This window comes from Neopelma chrysocephalum, unplaced genomic scaffold (assembly GCF_003984885.1).
Source record: "Neopelma chrysocephalum unplaced genomic scaffold, ASM398488v2 Primary Assembly neopelma1_105, whole genome shotgun sequence".
NCBI lineage: Eukaryota > Metazoa > Chordata > Aves > Passeriformes > Pipridae > Neopelma > Neopelma chrysocephalum.
Genome location: NW_020897769.1, coordinates 1,236,803 through 1,253,795, shown reverse-complemented (window position 1 = coordinate 1,253,795; position 16,993 = coordinate 1,236,803). Strand labels below are relative to the sequence as shown.

At 52.8% G+C, this 16,993-nt stretch overlaps 2 protein-coding genes across 2 annotated transcripts in view; both read left to right on the top strand.

Annotated features, from left to right (window-relative positions):
* LOC113973709 (exocyst complex component 1-like) overlaps positions 1 to 11,770 on the top strand; it is a 26,930-nt gene extending 15,160 nt beyond the window's left edge. Inside the window, exons 8-18 of the mRNA XM_027696159.1 lie at positions 474 to 583; positions 1,585 to 1,734; positions 2,015 to 2,108; positions 5,939 to 6,051; positions 6,251 to 6,361; positions 6,885 to 6,955; positions 7,066 to 7,306; positions 7,976 to 8,159; positions 9,239 to 9,438; positions 11,117 to 11,311; positions 11,423 to 11,770. Coding sequence (XP_027551960.1) covers positions 474 to 583; positions 1,585 to 1,734; positions 2,015 to 2,108; positions 5,939 to 6,051; positions 6,251 to 6,361; positions 6,885 to 6,955; positions 7,066 to 7,306; positions 7,976 to 8,159; positions 9,239 to 9,438; positions 11,117 to 11,311; positions 11,423 to 11,578 — 1,625 coding nt within the window. The 3' untranslated portion in view covers positions 11,579 to 11,770. The remainder of the gene's footprint in view (positions 1 to 473; positions 584 to 1,584; positions 1,735 to 2,014; positions 2,109 to 5,938; positions 6,052 to 6,250; positions 6,362 to 6,884; positions 6,956 to 7,065; positions 7,307 to 7,975; positions 8,160 to 9,238; positions 9,439 to 11,116; positions 11,312 to 11,422) is intronic.
* An 875-nt stretch (positions 11,771 to 12,645) lies between these two features.
* GLOD5 (glyoxalase domain containing 5) lies at positions 12,646 to 16,347 on the top strand. The gene is made up of 4 exons (XM_027696234.1): positions 12,646 to 12,773; positions 13,894 to 14,059; positions 15,014 to 15,169; positions 15,381 to 16,347. The coding sequence occupies exons 2-4, from the start codon at positions 13,916 to 13,918 to the stop codon at positions 15,504 to 15,506; spliced, it is 426 nt and encodes a 141-aa protein (XP_027552035.1). The 5' UTR covers positions 12,646 to 12,773; positions 13,894 to 13,915; the 3' UTR covers positions 15,507 to 16,347.
* The last annotated feature ends 646 nt before the right edge of the window (positions 16,348 to 16,993 follow it).

The following is a 16,993-nucleotide window of genomic DNA, read 5'->3' as shown; positions in this document are numbered from 1 at the left end:
CTTTTCTCTCAATACCATGATATTCTCTCTTTTATCCCTCAACACCTTGATATCCTCTTTTTTTCCTCCTCCATTCCATGACATCCTCTCCCTTTTCCCTCAATACCTTGATATCCTCTCCTTTTCCCTCCATTCCACGGTATCCTCTTTTTTCCCCCTCAATACCTTGATATCCTCTCTTCTTTCCCTCCATTCCATGATATCCTCTCTTTTTCCCCCTCCAGACCATGATATCCTTTTTCCCCTCCATACCCTGATATCCTCTCTTTTTTACCTCCATACCAGGATATCCTCTTTTATCCCTCAATGCCTTGATACCCTCTTTTATCCCTCAATGCCTTCATACCCTCTTTTTTTCCCCCCTCCCTTCTGTAATATCCTCTCTTTCCATGATATCCTCTCTTTTTCCCCTCGAACCCATGATATCCTCTCTTTTCCCCTCAATCCCATGCTATCCCCTCCTTCCCCTCCAGGTTCCCGGAAGCTGCAGGCGGTGGCCGAGCAGCTGATCCTGTTTGAAACCCTCAAGCAGAACTTTGAGAACTCTCTCATCAGTCACATCACCAACGTCTTCCAGCTGCAGGTGGGCTTTACTCCAAATCCCAGGAGATGTGAATATCCTGGGAAAAATCACACCAGGGCTGTAGGGGATGATTGTCCTAAAGCATCTTCCCAAAGAGGTCTTTCCACATCCCTTCACCCTTCCCAGCCCTTGGGTTAGTTTGGCAGGAATGTAGAAGAAGTCCAGCCCTGAAGATTTTTAGGCTGAAGATTTTTCTCATTTTATTTTGGGCGTTGTTGATCTGCTTGTGACACAAAATCCCAGGATAAGAGCCAATCCCTTGATCCTTCGATTAACACTTTCAGTGCTGATTTTGCAGTTTAAAAGACGTGATGGACAATATCCCTGTGGGCAGAAATCTGAAAGGAAAATTGGACTCTTCCAGATTTCTTTTCAGGAAAAGGAGCGACTCCCAAATCCTCAGGGCCATTTCCTTAAATCTTCAGTGTTTTCTTTCAAGCTAGGCTGGAAACCAGGAGGGAACTGTGGGATTTCCATCCTTGGAGATTTTCAGATCTTGGCTGGACAAACTGCTCCACCTGGACCTGCCCTGAACCTTCTGAGCTCCACACAACTCTGAGTCTGTGGTGTGGTGTTCCAGCATTTCCAGACCCTGGCAAATCCCTCCTATCCATGGCATCCCACCCCCCTAGGTTGAACCACCTCCCAGTGCTCCGAGGGAGGATTTCCAGTGTGTTCTTCCACAAGGAGCTTTTCTCCTGTGCCTTCTCCTGCCCACGGTGCTTACCTGGATTATCCCCTGTGTTACTGTGGGCCAGCTCAGAATTGTTCCCACATAACAGGATTCAAACTCGAGTTCCAAGTGGTCGTGCCTGCCCTGCTTCAGCTTGGAATTTGCTTCTCAAACCTGGAAATTCAGAACAGGAAATCGAAGAAATCCTGAAATTTCAGAACTAGAAGTTGCAGAAATTCTGAAATTTCAGACCTGGAAATTCCAGGGGGATCAGGAAGTTTTCCAGGGCTGTTTTATTTGACCCTTCCTGCTGTTTCTGCTGCTTCAGGGCAGCTCTCAGGTCCCTGCTCTTGGGCAGCCCGTTGACAAGTTGTCTGCACCAAGCCATGGACTCCACCACGAGGAGCTGCTGCCCTTCACCCCCCTCATGGCCTGGCTGAGGAACAGCAACCCAGCTCTGTTCTGTGACCTCCCCAAGGTATGACTGAAATCCTGAGCAGACAGTACAGCTGTTCCATCCCCTGGGAACAGATTGGTGCCACTGGTGAATTCCTGGTGAGGGTTTGGTCTCACCAAACCCCCACGAGCGTTCGGCCCTTCTGGCAGAGTGTCCGGCCAACTTGGCCACAACATGTTGGACCTCTGTGCTGGGGAGGAGCAGCCTGGCGCTCAGTGGCAGACGTTGTGTTGAAGGAAAAGGTCTGAAATGCTAAAATTTGGTCTTTTTGCTTTCACCTGGCCCCTCCTGTCCCTCCCAGGTCTACGCCCAGAACCTCGGCAGACTCTACGAGCGGGAGATCAAAGCCTTCTTTGAACAAGCCAAAACCTCCTTGCTGGGAAGAAGAAAAGGAAGTGAGTGATCTGCAAGTATGACCTTTGGGCTTTACTGGCAGGGAATGTGAAAATCCCCCTCCATCACAGGTGTTTTCCCCGGATTTTGTGCCATGAGTTACTCTCTCCTCCGTGGGCTGGGTCGGAGGTTGGCAGGACGTGACAAAGCCGACTCTGCTTTGTGTCAGGCAGTGTTTGTGTGATCTTCAGTACCTTGATATCCTCTCTTTTTCTCTTTTTCTGCTCCTCAGAGCTGTAGCTGTTGTTCACCTTCCCTTTGCAGGGCTCAGGAATGCCACAGGGATGGTTGAGCTTGTGTTCTGAGGAGCTGTAGGATGTGCCACTGCCTGGTTAACAAAGCACAGCCACCCCTTCAGCTGTTGTCACCTCCCTTCTCCCTGGCTCTCAAAGTCTTCCTGGCCTGTTCCAGAGTTCCCACCCCACTATTATCTCCTGGAAAAAACCACCAAGCTTTCTCTTCTCTTGCTCTGAGAGCTGGAGCTCCTCTGCTGTCAGGACAGGCTTGGGGTTGTTCAGCCTGGAGAAGGCTCCAGGAAGACCTTATAATTTCCCCATCCCTGGAAGTGTTCTCCCCATCCATGGAAGTATCCAAGGCCAGGTTGGACAGGGCTTGGAGCAACCTGGGCTGGTGGAAGGTGTCCCTGCCCATGGCAGGGGGTGGAACGAGGTGACTTTTCCATCCCTCCCACCCCAAACCACCCAGTGATTCTATGATTCTGTAAAGCCTGGCCCATATTTCACACAAGCAGGACTGCTCACAGGCTCCTCAGGCACTTTTGCCTGTGAAGAGAAGGCACCAAGCCTGTCCCTGAAGACAGGGGGGCATTTGTAGCAATATTTGCAGAATGATTTCCCAGTGAGCTGCGTGTGGGGCTGTGCCATCCCGAGGGGATCATTGTCACAGAAATCGCTGCATCTGACTCAAAATATTCCAGTCAGGTGTTTCTGGAGATAAAAAGAGAAGCTGATCTGTCTCCTCTGGAAGTTTTTTATTGCCCAGAAGTCACATTTTCCTTCAGCAAAACAAAGGACTGTAATGGAAAGTTCCATGCCAGCTTGGCCAGGCTTGAATGTCAGAAACCACTTTGCACGGTGTGTTTAGTCCATCAGAGTCATCGCTGGGCTCCCTCCAGCTCTGCACCTCCTTCATCACTTGTGTCCAGGCCCTGAGCCAGAGGATGGGACCCAGGGAAGGGATGGGACCCAGGGAAGGGAAGGGGGCTGGTGGATCCCGTGTCTGGGTGTGCAGCACAGCCCATCCCAACGTACCCACCACCCCTTCCAGCTCCTCCTGCCCAGTACCACTTCCCCCTTGGCAAAGACACTCAGCCACATGCACCAGGAAGACAGGGCACCTCAGGACCATGGGGTGGAACAAGGATGGGCAGTGCTGGCAGGGTACAAGGACCTGCCAGGGAGCACAGCAGTCCTGGGGAAAAAAAAGGAGGAAAAATCTCACCTCAGTAGTCCCAATGGCACCCAAATGGCTTTAAGTTGGCAGAGGGCAGGGTTAGGTGGGACACTGGGAAGGAATTGTTGGCTGTGAGGGTGGGGAGGCCCTGGCACAGGTTGCCCAGAGAAGCTGTGGCTGCCCCTGGATCCCTGGAAGTGTCCAAGGCCAGGTTGGAGCAACCTGGGCTAGTGGAAGGTGTCCCTGCCCATGGCACGGGGTGGATGAGATGAACTTTAAATTCCCCTCCCACCCAAACCATTCCATGATCCTCTGACCACTCAGCCTGGCACAGAGGGGCACATGCTCTGCCTCGCCTGCCACATCAGGTGAAACAAATAGTTAACCAAGATAATATTCCTCTCTCCAATCCCTCTCCTCCACTCCTGGATACAGCTTTTTGCGGGGCAAAGTGCTTTTTCCTGCTTAAAAATAGGAATTCCTGATAAGAGGCAATGAATGCACTTTCAGCCAGCCAGCCTGGGGAATTAGCAGTGGGGAGGCCAACTCCAATCTGTGCTTTATAAGATAATGTGATCAAGCCCCATTTCCCAGAGAGGGGTGATTGCTTTTAGTTAAACAGCAGGAAATCACAAAGATTGTGCCCGGGATAAAGAGGTTTCCACTTGCAGGGTGATTGATGGGCTTGGAGCAAAGGACTTGGAGCAGAAAATAAAAAGCACCCAGGTTTGCCTCCTCAGGAGCAAAGTCGTTAAAAGGGGGGGTATTGGAGATGCCTGTTAAAGAGGCCCTTTATCCCAGGATGGTTTGGGTTGGGAGAGACCTTAAACTCACCTAGTTGCACCCCCTGCCATGGGCAGGGACACCTTCCACTGGACCACTTGTGAAAATAAACTTGTTAAATTAAAAACAAGGTGGTGTGGGACACGTGTGGCAGCCAGGCTGCCCCATCCCCTCCTGGTAAACGTTAAACCAGTGATTTCCTTTCAGTACTTTGTGTTGAATGCCTATGAAACAGGAAGGAATTAAATCCCAGGAGCAAATCCAGTGTCTGGCCAACCCATCGCAGGGGAAAATTTCCTGCAAAACTGGCTGCTCTGGGGCTCTTTTGCAGGGAAAGTTTGGCTTTGATGAAGCTCTGCAGGAGCCTCCTCCAAGGTCTTTCCTGCTGATTCCCTCCCCTCCTCTCAGCTGCTCCCTGGGGTGATCCTGGATGGATGGGAGCCCAGGCTGTGCCTGATAATATCCCTTCTCCCTGTTTTAAAATATCCCAGGCTCTCTGTGCCACTTCTATTATCGTGGCATTGAATTTTTGGGATTGATTCCCTGCCCTCACAAAGGATTGTTCATGGCAAAATGCTTCTAAAACACACCACCTGCTGATTTATTGCCTCGTTATGGGAGAGTTTAGAAGGCAAACCTCGAGCTGTTTATAACTAATTGTGAGCCAATAATTAAGTCTTTTCTCCTTTTCCCATTCCCTTTCCCACACTAACATTTCCAGGCTTGTAAAATCCTTGGGTTTTTTTTCTCCTGGTTTTGCCACTTCCCAGCCGGTGAAATTCTCATTATCCGTTGCATAAGGGTGGGATAAAAGGTTCTGAAGGAGCTCATGAATTTTCTCCGTGGTTTTAGCAAGGCTGAGGTCAGGAGCAGGGCTGGCTGTCACCTCTCCTCTGCGTGGAGGGCACTGACATCCTTCCCAAAGGTAAAAACCCTGCAGGTAGTGGCTCAAATAAAGATATTTCAGATGTATTGAGAGATGGAGACCTGACCTGACTCACCCAGGAACTCTGGGAGAGTGAAATGATGCTGATTTTTAGAATTAATTAGAAAATAATCTGGATGTTTCCGCCACTGGTTTCTTTTCAGGGAGTAAAAGAATGGTTTTTAAATACATATTTTAAAGGATTTTTTTCGATTTTTCCACTTGAGCCAAGCACCCAGTGAAAACAGTGTGGTAAAAAGTGGTAATGTTTGAAAAGTATATTTATTTCCAGGTGAATGCTTTTGACTTAAAAAGGTCAGTTTTTTGGGAAAAAAAAAGCCACTCCCACCTCCCCTGGATATTCTTTTATGGCAATTTACCATCAAAACTGAGCAACAAACAGTTTTTCTGAGTCTCTTGCGGGTTTTTCTGCTGATTTACGCCCTTATCACTTGGGATTTTTCACCCCCCAGCCCTCAAGAGTTAGAACTCTTGAGAAGCAGTAAATAAATAGCAAAGGGGATAAGGAGCACAGGCGAGGGAATTAAAAAAGAGCAACGAAAAAGAGAGAGAAACGGGGGTGGGGAGGAAAAATCCAACAGGAAAAGGGCAATTCACGCGTCAGGTCGGATACAAAAAGAGGCATTTCAGCCTCCCAAGGGGCTGGAGGGCCCGAGGGGGGTGGAGATGTTTGACCCCCGCGCCCTGCAGGTCTCCAGGAGAGCCCGGAGAAGCCCCTGGGGAACAGGCACCAGCCCCGGTGGAGCCTCCCCGGGAGCAGGGAGAGCCAGGAGGAGCCACCAGCCAGAGGGAACGTGGTCAAGGTGAGGAGCCGAGCGTTCCCGGAGGGTTCCCGCGTCCCACAGGCGCTGCCCCCATCCCGCGGTCCCTTCCCCGGAGCAGGAGCAGGGATGCTCCTTGTGCTGATCCGGCTCGGGTGGCACCTGGGGTGGGCACGACCTCTGCCGTGGTGTCCTCAGCGTGCTGGGAGGGTTTCTGACGTTCCCGGTGGTTCCTCAGCAGGTGCTGGAGCAGGTGCTGAGGCAGCTGCAGCCCCTTTGCACCTCGGAGCAGCGGTTCCTCCAGGAATTCTTCCAGCTGAGCCACGACGCTGCGGACCTGCAGGGTCTGGAGGTGAGTAGGAGGATGTGTCCTCTCCAGGGCCGTTTTCCAGTCCTCCCCCCAGCCTGATACCAACCTCGGCAGGCACAACAGGGGGGCTGCTCACCTCTGTCAGGTGCCTGGGCTCTCCTGGAGTCTCTAGTGGGGAAGAATTAAGAGGAACTTAATTAAGAACTCCAGCAAAATCACGGGGTGTCTGAGCATCCAACACAGGACTCCAACAAGGGAAAAAAGAACTAAACCCAGAGCTCAAGTTTTCCTCCCTAAGGGAGAGCAGATAAATCCTGATTTACATCAGGTGGGATATTGGGAAGGAATTGTTGGCTGTGAGGGTGGGGAGGCCCTGGCACAGGTTGCCCAGAGAAGCTGTGGCTGCCCCATCCCTGGGAGTGTCCAAGGCCAGGCTGGCACAACGTGGGCTAGTGGAAGGTGTCCCTGCCCTTGGCAGGGAGTGGATAAGATGATCTTCAAGGTCCCTTCCCACCCAAACCATCCCAGGATTCCATGATAATTCCCACTCCTTTCCTTCTTTCAGGCATCTGCCACTAAGGGAGGGGAGACCTTGGCACCTCCAGAGGATCCTCCTTGCACTAAGCGCCGGAGCCAGTACGTGGGTGATGGGACACAGGGGCACAGTCTGCAGTGTCCACAGGGCAGTGCCCTCCCCATTCCATTGCTGACCTCTTGTTTTGGTCGGGTTTCTCTTTCTTTTTAAGACCAGAAGAACCTACAACCCACCTGCTCAGCGAGATCTTCAGCTGCCTGGAGCTGGAGCTGAGGGGTTTTCTGGATGTCTGCAACAAGGTCCACCCTTTTGGCTGCTTGCAGGTCCTGGTTACCTTGAGTGACTCTGTCTTTGGGATGTGGGGCTCTTCCTCAGCTCCCCCCTCGTCCTTCCTCAACACCGTCCTGGGCAACGTGTTGCTCCTGGCCAAGAGCAGCTTCAACAAATGCATCGTGAGTGTCAGTCAGTGAACCCAAGTGGTCCTGGGGGATGTTTGGCCTCCTCCAGAATCTTCTAACCAGAATCATTTAGGTTGGAAAAGCCCTCCAGGATCATCCAGTCCCCCCTGTGCCCGACCCCCACCTTGTCCCCCAGCCCAGAGCACTGAGTGCCACGGCCAGGCCTTCCTTGGACACCTCCAGGGACTCCACCACCTCCCTGGGCAGTTCCAATGCCTGACCACCCTTTCTGTGAAGAAATTATTCCTGATGTCCCACCTGAACTCTTAAAATGAGGGATGGAGCAGCACTGCTGGGAGGAAAGGCTGAGACAATTGGGATTGTTCAGCCTGGAGAAGAGAAGCTTTGGGGTGACCAAATTGTGGCCTTCCAGGACCTGAAGGGAGCTTCAAGAAAGATGGAGAGAGACTATTTCCAAGGGCCTGGAGTGACATGCCAAGGGGGAATGGCTTCAAACTGACAGAGAGTAGGGTTAGATGGGATATTGGGAAGGAATTGTTGGCTGTGAGGGTGGGGAGGCCCTGGCACAGGTTGCCCAGAGAAGCTGTGGCTGCCCCATCCCTGGAAGTGTCCAAGGCCAAGTTGGATGGGGCTTGGAGCTTTAGTGACCCATCAGATGACTCTGGGGCCGTGTCAGATCTGACAGATCTGTGCTGTTGCCAGGGGACCTTGTGCAAGGAGATCGAGGAGGCAAAGGTGCCCAGCAGGATGAAGGGTGGGATCCTGCCCTCCGTGAGCCGCTTCCAGGAGTTTGTGAACTTCTCCGAGGAGGTGTTCAGGACAGCTCGGAGGAGAGGGGAGCTGGACAAGGCCCACCTCAGGCTGGCCAGCAGTGTCTTCAGCAGCAGTGAGTACCAAGGCTGGTGGCTGGATGCAAATGTCCCCCTGCAGCTCCAGGAGCTCCCAGTGGGGCAGGGTGGAGGTTCCCTGTCTCCTGGGCACTGCCTGGAGCTGAAATCACCTGCACTGAGCAAGAGCCTGGGAGCATCAAAATTCAGAGAGTGTGGTTTGGGGTATCCCCTTTTTCCTGATCTCCGTGTCTCCCTGTCCTCATGGTGCTGCCATTCAGGAGCTGGGTATCCCAGGAGTAGTAATTCTTTTCCTGCTACTCTGAGCCCTCAGTTCGGGGCAGATTTGAAGTCCCTCAGTCCTGGGGGGTGAGAGCATCACCAGCAGCTGGGAATGGGCTTTCAGCCCCTGTTTCCATCCCTGAAACCTGCCATGTTCTGGATCAGCCTTCCAGCCACTTCCAGGACCGCTGGGAATTTGCTGAGTGGCTCCACACCTTCTATTTTTGGATAAATGCTCAGACAAGTTTCCTTCCTGCCTTGAAAAGGCCCTTTTTTGGCAACACAGACCTTGATGGCATGTTGGGTGTGTGGTGTCTGCTGCATTGGGATGGTCCTGGCTGGGACAGGGGTGGGACACAGCTTTGGATCTAATTCCAGCATCTCCTGTCCCACTGTGGAGGGAGCAGCTGCTCACTGCAGATCAGACTCTTCTTCCAAGCTCAGAGGTCTTGGGAGCCGAAGATCAACTTCCCCCAAAACATCAGGAGGGATTGGGAGAGCAAGGCAGGGAGCTCTCAGTAGATCCCTGGATTGTCCCAGCTGCTGGTCACTGGAGATTCCCAGGGGCTGCAGGAGTAACAGCTCTGGCCACAGACCAGGAGATGGTGGAGAGAGGCAGCTCTGGGCTGTCTTACTGATAAATCCATGGCCATGGTGCCTTCCAGGCTCCAGCAAAGGTTGCAGTGAGGCAGGGGAGGTAGGGAATCAAGCTCATGGACAGGGATCAGGGTCTGTGTTATGAATAATTACTCTGGGACTGATCGAAGTCAGATGGTTCAGATGAGACCCCCTGAGACCCCCCTGACCCAGCCTGCAGGGTCTCCTCTCCACACCTGATTTCCTCCTTTCTTTTAAGTCAATAGTCTGTCCTCAGCAAACCTGAAGGTGAACACACATGTGGCCATGATGGAAAATTTCCACCACATCCACTGCTTCCTGTGCCAGAAGAAGATCCCCTGCCTGGAGGACAAGAAGAGAGAAGCCAAGCAAAGGTCCAGCGAGCACATGGAGAAATATGTCATCAAGTGCCTGGGCCAGCCCCTGGAGAAGCTCCATGTGAGTACAGGATCTCCTGACCCTCCTCTGGGCCTCAAAGGGCAGCTGCTCTTCCCAAAACTAGGAATTTATTGGTGTCCAAATTGCCCCTCCCTGAATCCAGAATGGGATTATATGAGTTTGTTGTCACATCCCAGTGTTCCCCCCCTTCTCTGCCCGCTTGCTGCCGGGTTTCACTGGGCAGAGCAGCCCCAGCACCCCAGAGTCACAGAACAGCCCAGGCTGGGAGGGACCTTGGAGACCATCTGGTCCAAACTGCCTTGGAAAGGTTACCTGGATGAGGATCTGTAGCAACCCTGGCCAGTCCCATCCTGAAACCTCAGTGGTGTGGACTCTACCTCATCCCTGGGGAGGTTGGATTGATGGGATAATGGATGGGTGAGTGATTGCTTGTTCTCACTGGAAAAAACCTCTTCTATCAAGACAATGTGATCACTCTGCCTTCACAAGGAAACCTTTTTATCGCCGACAATCCTAAAAATGTGAGGGATTTTCTCACTTTCCTGCTGTTTTTTCCTCCTGTCCACTTGAAGGCCGTAGACCAAGATACACTTGGGTGCGACTTCTCCCAAGCAATCCTAAGAAGTTCCTGCTCAGCCCCTGCTCTGGGTTGCGTGTCTGTGTCTGGCAGATGCTCATTTCTTCTTTCACGGCTGCCTGGGCTGATCATTCCGACACAGATTCCACACTTCCCGAGCGGCTGCTTTGTTAACTGAGCTAAGAGCACCTGGCTTTGCTCACTCCTTCCTCCCCTCGACCGTGGCTGCTCTGCTCCTCCTCTCACTGGCCTAAAATTACTCACAGGCTGAGCTCAGCTTGAATTATTCAAAGGACCTGTTCCTTTCAATTTATTCCCAGTCATTGCTGTCAAACATCTTGTTGCCTTGACTGGGAGATGAGCTCGGGGTCTCGTGCTTCCCGCTCTGCTTACGGCTTCCAATCCTCCCCCTGCGAGGGAAAGGATGATTTCACTGCTCCCAACAAAGCCAGTATTGTATGAAGGCACCTGGATTTCATTCTGCCCAGGGATCTCCAAAATCCTGCCGTGGCCTCTCCATCAGACCACAAAGCCCTTTGGGTTTGAGGACCAGCCCCAGGATAAGGAATGTAGGAGCCCAATTCTGCTTGTTGGAAACAGCTCTTACATTTAGGAACTCAGAATCCTTAGGATTTAGGGTGCTTCTCCACAGCCAAATTGCAGTGGAAATAACCCAGGACAGCCTACAGGTTTTTGGGATGTGTGAACAGGAGGGTGGACAGGAGGATGAAGGAAGTGATTATTCCACCAGATGTGGAATTCCGTGTCCGGCTGTGGCAGAGATAGAGATGTCTGTCCTGAAAACTGAGAGAACTTTGAGTTTTGCTTTACACTTCTGCAGGTTCTGGGATCCCCCAACCCCACCTCTGGCTCCAAATCCTCTGTGGGGAGCAAAGCTGGAGGAAGCACCGAGTGACTTTTCCAGCACTCCCATTGCTCCAGGGGCCTGCAGCCCTTAGAGGTGCTGCTTGCAGAGCAGAACCAATAGAATTCCCTAAACTCTGCTTTCCTGGGGGATAAACAAGCTCCAGTACTTCGTTTCAACTTAATGAGACGTGGGAAGGGAGCTGAGGGAAGCGATCCTGACGCAGGAGCCCACCTCAGGCTGGCTCCTCACGGAATGTCTCCTTCCCTTCCCAGCACTTCTTTGAAGGGGTGAAAACTCGCCTGGCTCAGGGGGTGAAGGAGGAGGAGCTGAGCTTCCAGCTGGCCTACAGCAAGCAGGAGCTCAGGAAGGTCCTCGAGAAATACCCTGGCAAGGAAGTCAGAAGAGCCCTGGAGACCCTCTACAGGAAGATCCACAAGGACCTCTCCCCGGAGGAAAACCTCCTGCCGGTAATCGGGGCGGGATGTGGGTGTGACTCTGGGATGTTTTGGGGGTTCAGGGCTGCACAGCTGGAGCTGTCAGGGCCTCCTGAAGGGAGCTGAAGGGGAGCTTTCCCCCAGGTGGTGTGGCACGCCATGGAGCAGGAGTTCATCCGCCAGTACCAAGAGTTTGAGGATCTGATCCGACGCTGCTACGCGGGATCAGGGATTGCCATGGACTTCACCGTGGAGGACCTGCTGAGCTACTTCAACTCCATCACTCTGTCCAACATGTAGACAAGACCCTCTCTGGATGTTTCTGGGAGCAGCCCAGGAACCCTCGTCTGCAGCTACACCTTTAAGGAGCTGAACTCAAAACCCTTCCCAAGCCTGAGCTGTGGGATCACATCCTGAACTTAAAGTCCAAGAAATGTCAGTCTTAGACTAGAGCTCCCCTGGGGAAGTGGAGCTCTCAGATCCAAACCACAGCTTCCCTGCTCCAAAAAACCCACTGTGCCACGAGTAAATAAACCCTCCAAACCCCCAATTTCTGTGCCAAAGTGAGTGCTGGTGCTGCACCTCTTCAGCAGACCATTCCCAGGGGAAAGATCTCTCTGCAGGGACTCTCTCCTTCTTGTCCATGCTCAGATTTCCCAGGAAGCCTTTAACAGAGGGTTCAAACACCCTGAGACCCCCAGGTGTGTGTGGTGTCACCACACCCAGGCATCAGAACACGCTCTGTGTTGCTCCCAGCTCTCCAGTGAAAGGCACCTGAGAGATTGAAGTCCAGAGTTATTAATATTAACAGTTTTATTGCTTTTAGCCAAGATTTACTCACATGACAATTGGAGTGGAGAAAGTGCTACAGTTCTAGACATCCCAACTGGTCCCTGGGGGAATTTTTATCCCATTTCCTTACGACTCTTCCCACACCAATGTCACAGCTCACTAATATATTGTTGTTCTTTAAATGCGGCCTCTGATTCTTGGGACGACGATCTCGGAGCTCACTGTCCCTTTCCAACCTTCTCTCTAAACAACTGAAGGTCCCAAACTCTTTGGGGTTTGCCTTGTAGGGCAGTGAGAGCTCAGCTTGTTGCATGTTAGAAAATAATCTTGGAGGCAAAATAGTGAACAGGCACCTTGTCCACTGCCAGGGAGGTGGGAGCCTGCTGTGGCTGCTTGCCACATTCCCTGTTCTCCAGGGGTATCCAGTGGGAATAAAATCACCCCAGTGAGAGCTTTGACACAGCACAGAAACCCAACCTTCCCTGCCTTGGAAAGGGAAGAATGTGGGGTTAAAATATCCAGGCTCCTTTTCCAGGGTTTTTCAACCAGTTAGATTTTTATGTCCTTTGGGTCAAGGTTCACCTCAGCGCTCCTGTTTTCAGCCTCCTTGTTCCCTCCCACTCTCCCGTGACGTTCCTGCTCACCCAGCAGGAAGAGGGAGGTCCTGGGGACCCGCCTTGCCCGGCTCTGTCCCCTCTGGCAGGTAACCCCCTGTTTTTACTCCCCCCTCTCCTTGCAGGGGTTGGCTGAGGGGCTCCCCTGGGAGGGGAGGCTGTGTTGGCAGGGCTGGCTGGGCAGGAGGTGGGAGCTGTAGGCTGGGACACGAAGGTCCTGGGATTTGGGAGCGCCCAGGAGGACGTGCTGGGGGGAAGGGATTTGCAGAGGGACTGAGCCAGGTTGGTCTGAGGAGAGGCTGTTGGACACCAGCAGCGAGGAGGGACAGTGACTTTGTGCTGGGTGTGTTCCCAGCTGCCCCCAGCACTGGGACAGTCACTGGACACAGGCCAGGCCAGGCCATGGAGCAGGACAATGGGGTCCTTCTCCAAGTGGAATTCTCTGGCTGCAGGGAACAGACCCCCTGGTGAGGCTGTGCCTGGCTTTGTACTGACCCTGCTCCTGCCAGATCTCTCCTTGCCGAGCATTCCCCGTGCAGAATCATGGAATCATGGAGGTTGGAAAAGCTCTCCAAGGTCATCGAGTCCAGCTGTTCCCCCACCACTGTCCCTAAAAGGGAAGGGCAGTGCCAGGGGATATGAACCCAGCAGAAAACACCAAGAACTGCTGTAAACTCAGGCTGCTGAGCCCCTTCCCCCTCGTGCTGCATCACCTTGAACCCCTGGCAGCAGCCTCTGCCTGGTGGTGACACCCCGCAGCTTGAAGGCAGGTGACAACACATGTCCCTGGAGACAATTCCTACTGCTCTGCCAGGTCCCAGCTTGGGTCTCCACTCTCTGTCTTTGCTTCCCCTGGATGAGTGTCCACACCTGGACGTGAGGAAGGTTGGGGAGACTCCAGAGGGGGTTTGGAGGGAAGGATCACACACTTGGTCCTTCCCTGGTTTTTGTGCTTTGGGAGCTCAGCATCTTGGTGACATCAGCCCTCGGCGAGGTCACCCAGCTGGTCCTGCAGACCTGGCCCCAGCCAGGGGCTCTGGCAGGCTCAGGTGCCACCAGAGCCAGCAGGGGTTTGAGGCCCTTCCAGGGAGGAGGATTTATTGCTTCTGTGCTTGTGCCACCTGCAGGTCAAGAGCAAACCTGTGTGACCTCCATTCGCAACTGCCTGGACCTGGATGCTCCCAACTTTCATGTTCTCTGGTTTTCCATGCCAGCTCCCGGCCTTGAGAAGATGTCCTGGAGGGAGGAGGAGTGTGTGAGTCCCCCCTCGTGTTTCATCCAGCGCCTGGACCACCTTGTGCTGACTGTGAAGAGCATCGAGGACACTGTGGCCTTTTATTCCAAAGTCCTGGGCATGGAGGTGGTGACTTTCAAGGTAACATGTGGCACAGGTCTGGGTTGGGTCTGGGGGACCTGGGACTGCTGTTCTGGGCCAATGGGTGGGAGCTGTGGGTCTCTGATGGGTTCTCTGGGCACCTCCTTGGGGTGGGAGTGGTAGGACCGGCACAAGCTCCAGCCCATCGAGCTCTGTGTTTCTGGAGAGTCAAGCTGAGTTGGGGTAAGTCCAACCCACGCTGGGGAAGGAGTCAAAGTGATAAAAAAAAAGAAAGATTCTTTGAAAAACAGCTTCTAGGACTGAAAGAGGAGAACCCTGAAACCCACACATTGTCTAAAGGTGTCTGACAAGCTCTTGGTTTGGGATTTCCATTGGCAAAGAGAGGAAAAGTTGATTAATGTTTCCAGGACAGCCCCAACTTGTCTCCTGCCCAAGCTTCAAATACTTTTGACTGCTTTGAATGGATACACTGCACTTTTTTCACTTCCAAGCTTGTGTCCTTCTCTCCTGCCCCAACAAGTCTCCTAAAAGCAGTTTTAGGAGTTTGCTCTTTAGGTGGCCAGGAGGTCTCAGGACTCAGCTGCCATATGAGCCTACAGAAACCCCCTTGAGATCCTGCAAAGAGATGCCAAAACCTCCTTCCTCCCCCTCTTCCCATCTCATCAGCCTTGTCCCCACTGCAGTGTCAGCCTGTCCCTTTCTTTGTGTGGCTGCTGCCAGGCAGGATGGAGAGTGTCCAAACCCAAAAACTTCCATCACTGTGGTTTGGAAGTATCTGGGTGTGTCTTTAGGACTTTCTTGGGTCACTCCATGTCTCGAGGAATATCACGAGAGCCTTGCAGTGATCAATTTTTGTGTTGCCACAAAGCCAAGCCCTGAGTTAGCAGGACCACGTCAGATCCCCAGAGCTTTTAGGGCTGCACAGGTGAGTGGATGCCGAGGATTTTCAGCTCAGGAAGTCTCATTTACTCTGGTTTTCCTCTCTGGGGACAGGGAGATCGCAAAGCTCTACGTTTTGGCAACCAGAAGTTTAATCTGCACGAGGTGGGGAAGGAGTTTGAACCCAAGGCTCGGTGCCCAGTCCCTGGCTCTGCAGATCTCTGCCTTGTCACACAGGTGCCCCTGGAGCAGCTGCTGGATCATCTGAAGGTGAGGCAGGCAGGGGGTGTCTACAGGTCAGTGGGATCCCTGGAGACACAAAGCCACAGCCTCCAAGTGACACTTTCAGGGTCTGTGTCTTGGGGAATGTCGGGGTTGCCTCATCCAACAGCTCACGCTCTCAAGGCTGGGGGGAAGAGTGAACAAAACCCTGAGGACATGACCTTAAACATTAAACCCCTGCTCTTCTGTCTCCTCCCAGGCCTGTGGGGTGGTTGTTGAAGAAGGTCCCGTGGCCAGAACTGGTGCTGTGGGTCCAATAACATCCATCTACTTCCGAGACCCCGATGAGAACCTGATCGAGGTTTCCAGGTACTGCAGCCAATGAAGGGGAACTCTAAGCACAGCACAACCTCTGCCTGTGTCCCAGCAGGAGACAGGATGCAGAGCCCAGCCTTTGGATGGCCAGCTCCAAGCTTCTCCTTTGTAAACCTAGAACAAGTCTCAAATCCCAGCCATAAAAGTAGGGCTGCATGGACATTTGAGAGTTTTCCCCAGGCAGAGTTTTCCTGCTCAGCTCCCACTCCTGGGGATTTTTCCTAATGTCTGGCAGCTGAAGCCCCTCATTCTACAGAAAAGAACCTGCCATTCCTCCTCTCTTCCTGGTCACTTTGACACAAGTGAAGATTTCTGTCTCCCTTCCTCTCCTGCTGGTCTTGTCTCAGGCCCTTGGTTCAAATCCGGCTGTGAGTGTCCAAACACTCTTCTTGTCTGGGAATTGGGAACTCGGCCTCAGTGTCTGACACTCAAACACTCCTGGAAATGAAGCTCCATCCTCCTGCTCAGCTCTGCATCAAGAGTCACAGGGCTCCTCACTCCAGGGATGGGAAAAAACAGAGGTGACGTGGCAACATTGGGAGGAGAGGGTCTAAGGTCCTGGGTTTGTGCAAGGATGAGGAGGATGGTCCACTCTGGCTCTGACTGGTGGCACTTGTGGGACTGCCCTAAGTTTTCTACTTTCTTTAGTTGTTTAAAAAAAAAAAGGAATTTCACAGTTATTTCAAAAGCAGAAAACAAAGAAGGAGGACCTGGGGCTTCTCAAGGAGAGCAGTTCCCCAGCTGGCCACACTGAGGCATCGTTTTTATCACGGGCACATCGCAGGAGGGCAGGGAGGCCACTCCCCATCTCCACAGACAAAACCCTCTGTAAAATTGAAGCAACCACTTAATTGTATTTTTTTTTTTCCTACTGTAATTTCGTGGGAAATCCAAACATCTCCATGATGCCAAAAAAGGTGAAGCCCCCCAAACATCAGTGTTTTGGATGACCAGAAGCTCTTGCAGGTGGGGACCGTAGGGGTGGGAGCTGCTTCCCCTTGGGTGGCTTTTGGGAAGTAAAGGCCAGAGTGTCACGGGAGAAAGCCGCGGGCATCGCTTCACCTTTGCCTCGCGAGTGGAGATCCGGGAAGGGACGCCCTGGTTGGGATCCCCGGGAGCACCCAGGGGCTGCTCTCCAAGGTGCTGACGGGCCCGTCCGGCTGCCGCGGGACCCCGCGGGTGGGTGCTGCCCTCGGGATGGGGGCGATGCCCACGGGCAGTGCTGTGCTGGCATCCTGCACACGCCAACTTTGCCCCCTCCCTACTTTCGGGGCTACTTTCTGCTGCCCTAATTTTTGTTGTGGGACTGTAGAATCGGAGAATCACCCAATCATAGAGTCATAGAACCACAGAATCATGGAATCAACCGGGTTGGAAAAGACCTCTGAGATCATCAAGTCCAACCCTTGATCCAACTCCGCTGTGGTTCCCAGCCCATGGCACTGATGCCACATCCAGTCTCACCTTCAACACCTCCAGGGACGGAGAATCCATCCC

What these genes read in the sequence shown, in the direction of transcription:
- GLOD5 (XM_027696234.1), top strand. Translation starts at nt 13,916, where the DNA reads ATGTCCTGGAGGGAGGAGGAGTGTGTGAGTCCCCCCTCGTGTTTCATC. An exon ending in TGGAGGTGGTGACTTTCAAG is followed by an intron (nt 14,060 to 15,013) that starts GTAACATGTGGC and finishes CTCTGGGGACAG; the next exon opens with GGAGATCGCAAAGCTCTACG. An exon ending in AGCTGCTGGATCATCTGAAG is followed by an intron (nt 15,170 to 15,380) that starts GTGAGGCAGGCA and finishes GTCTCCTCCCAG; the next exon opens with GCCTGTGGGGTGGTTGTTGA.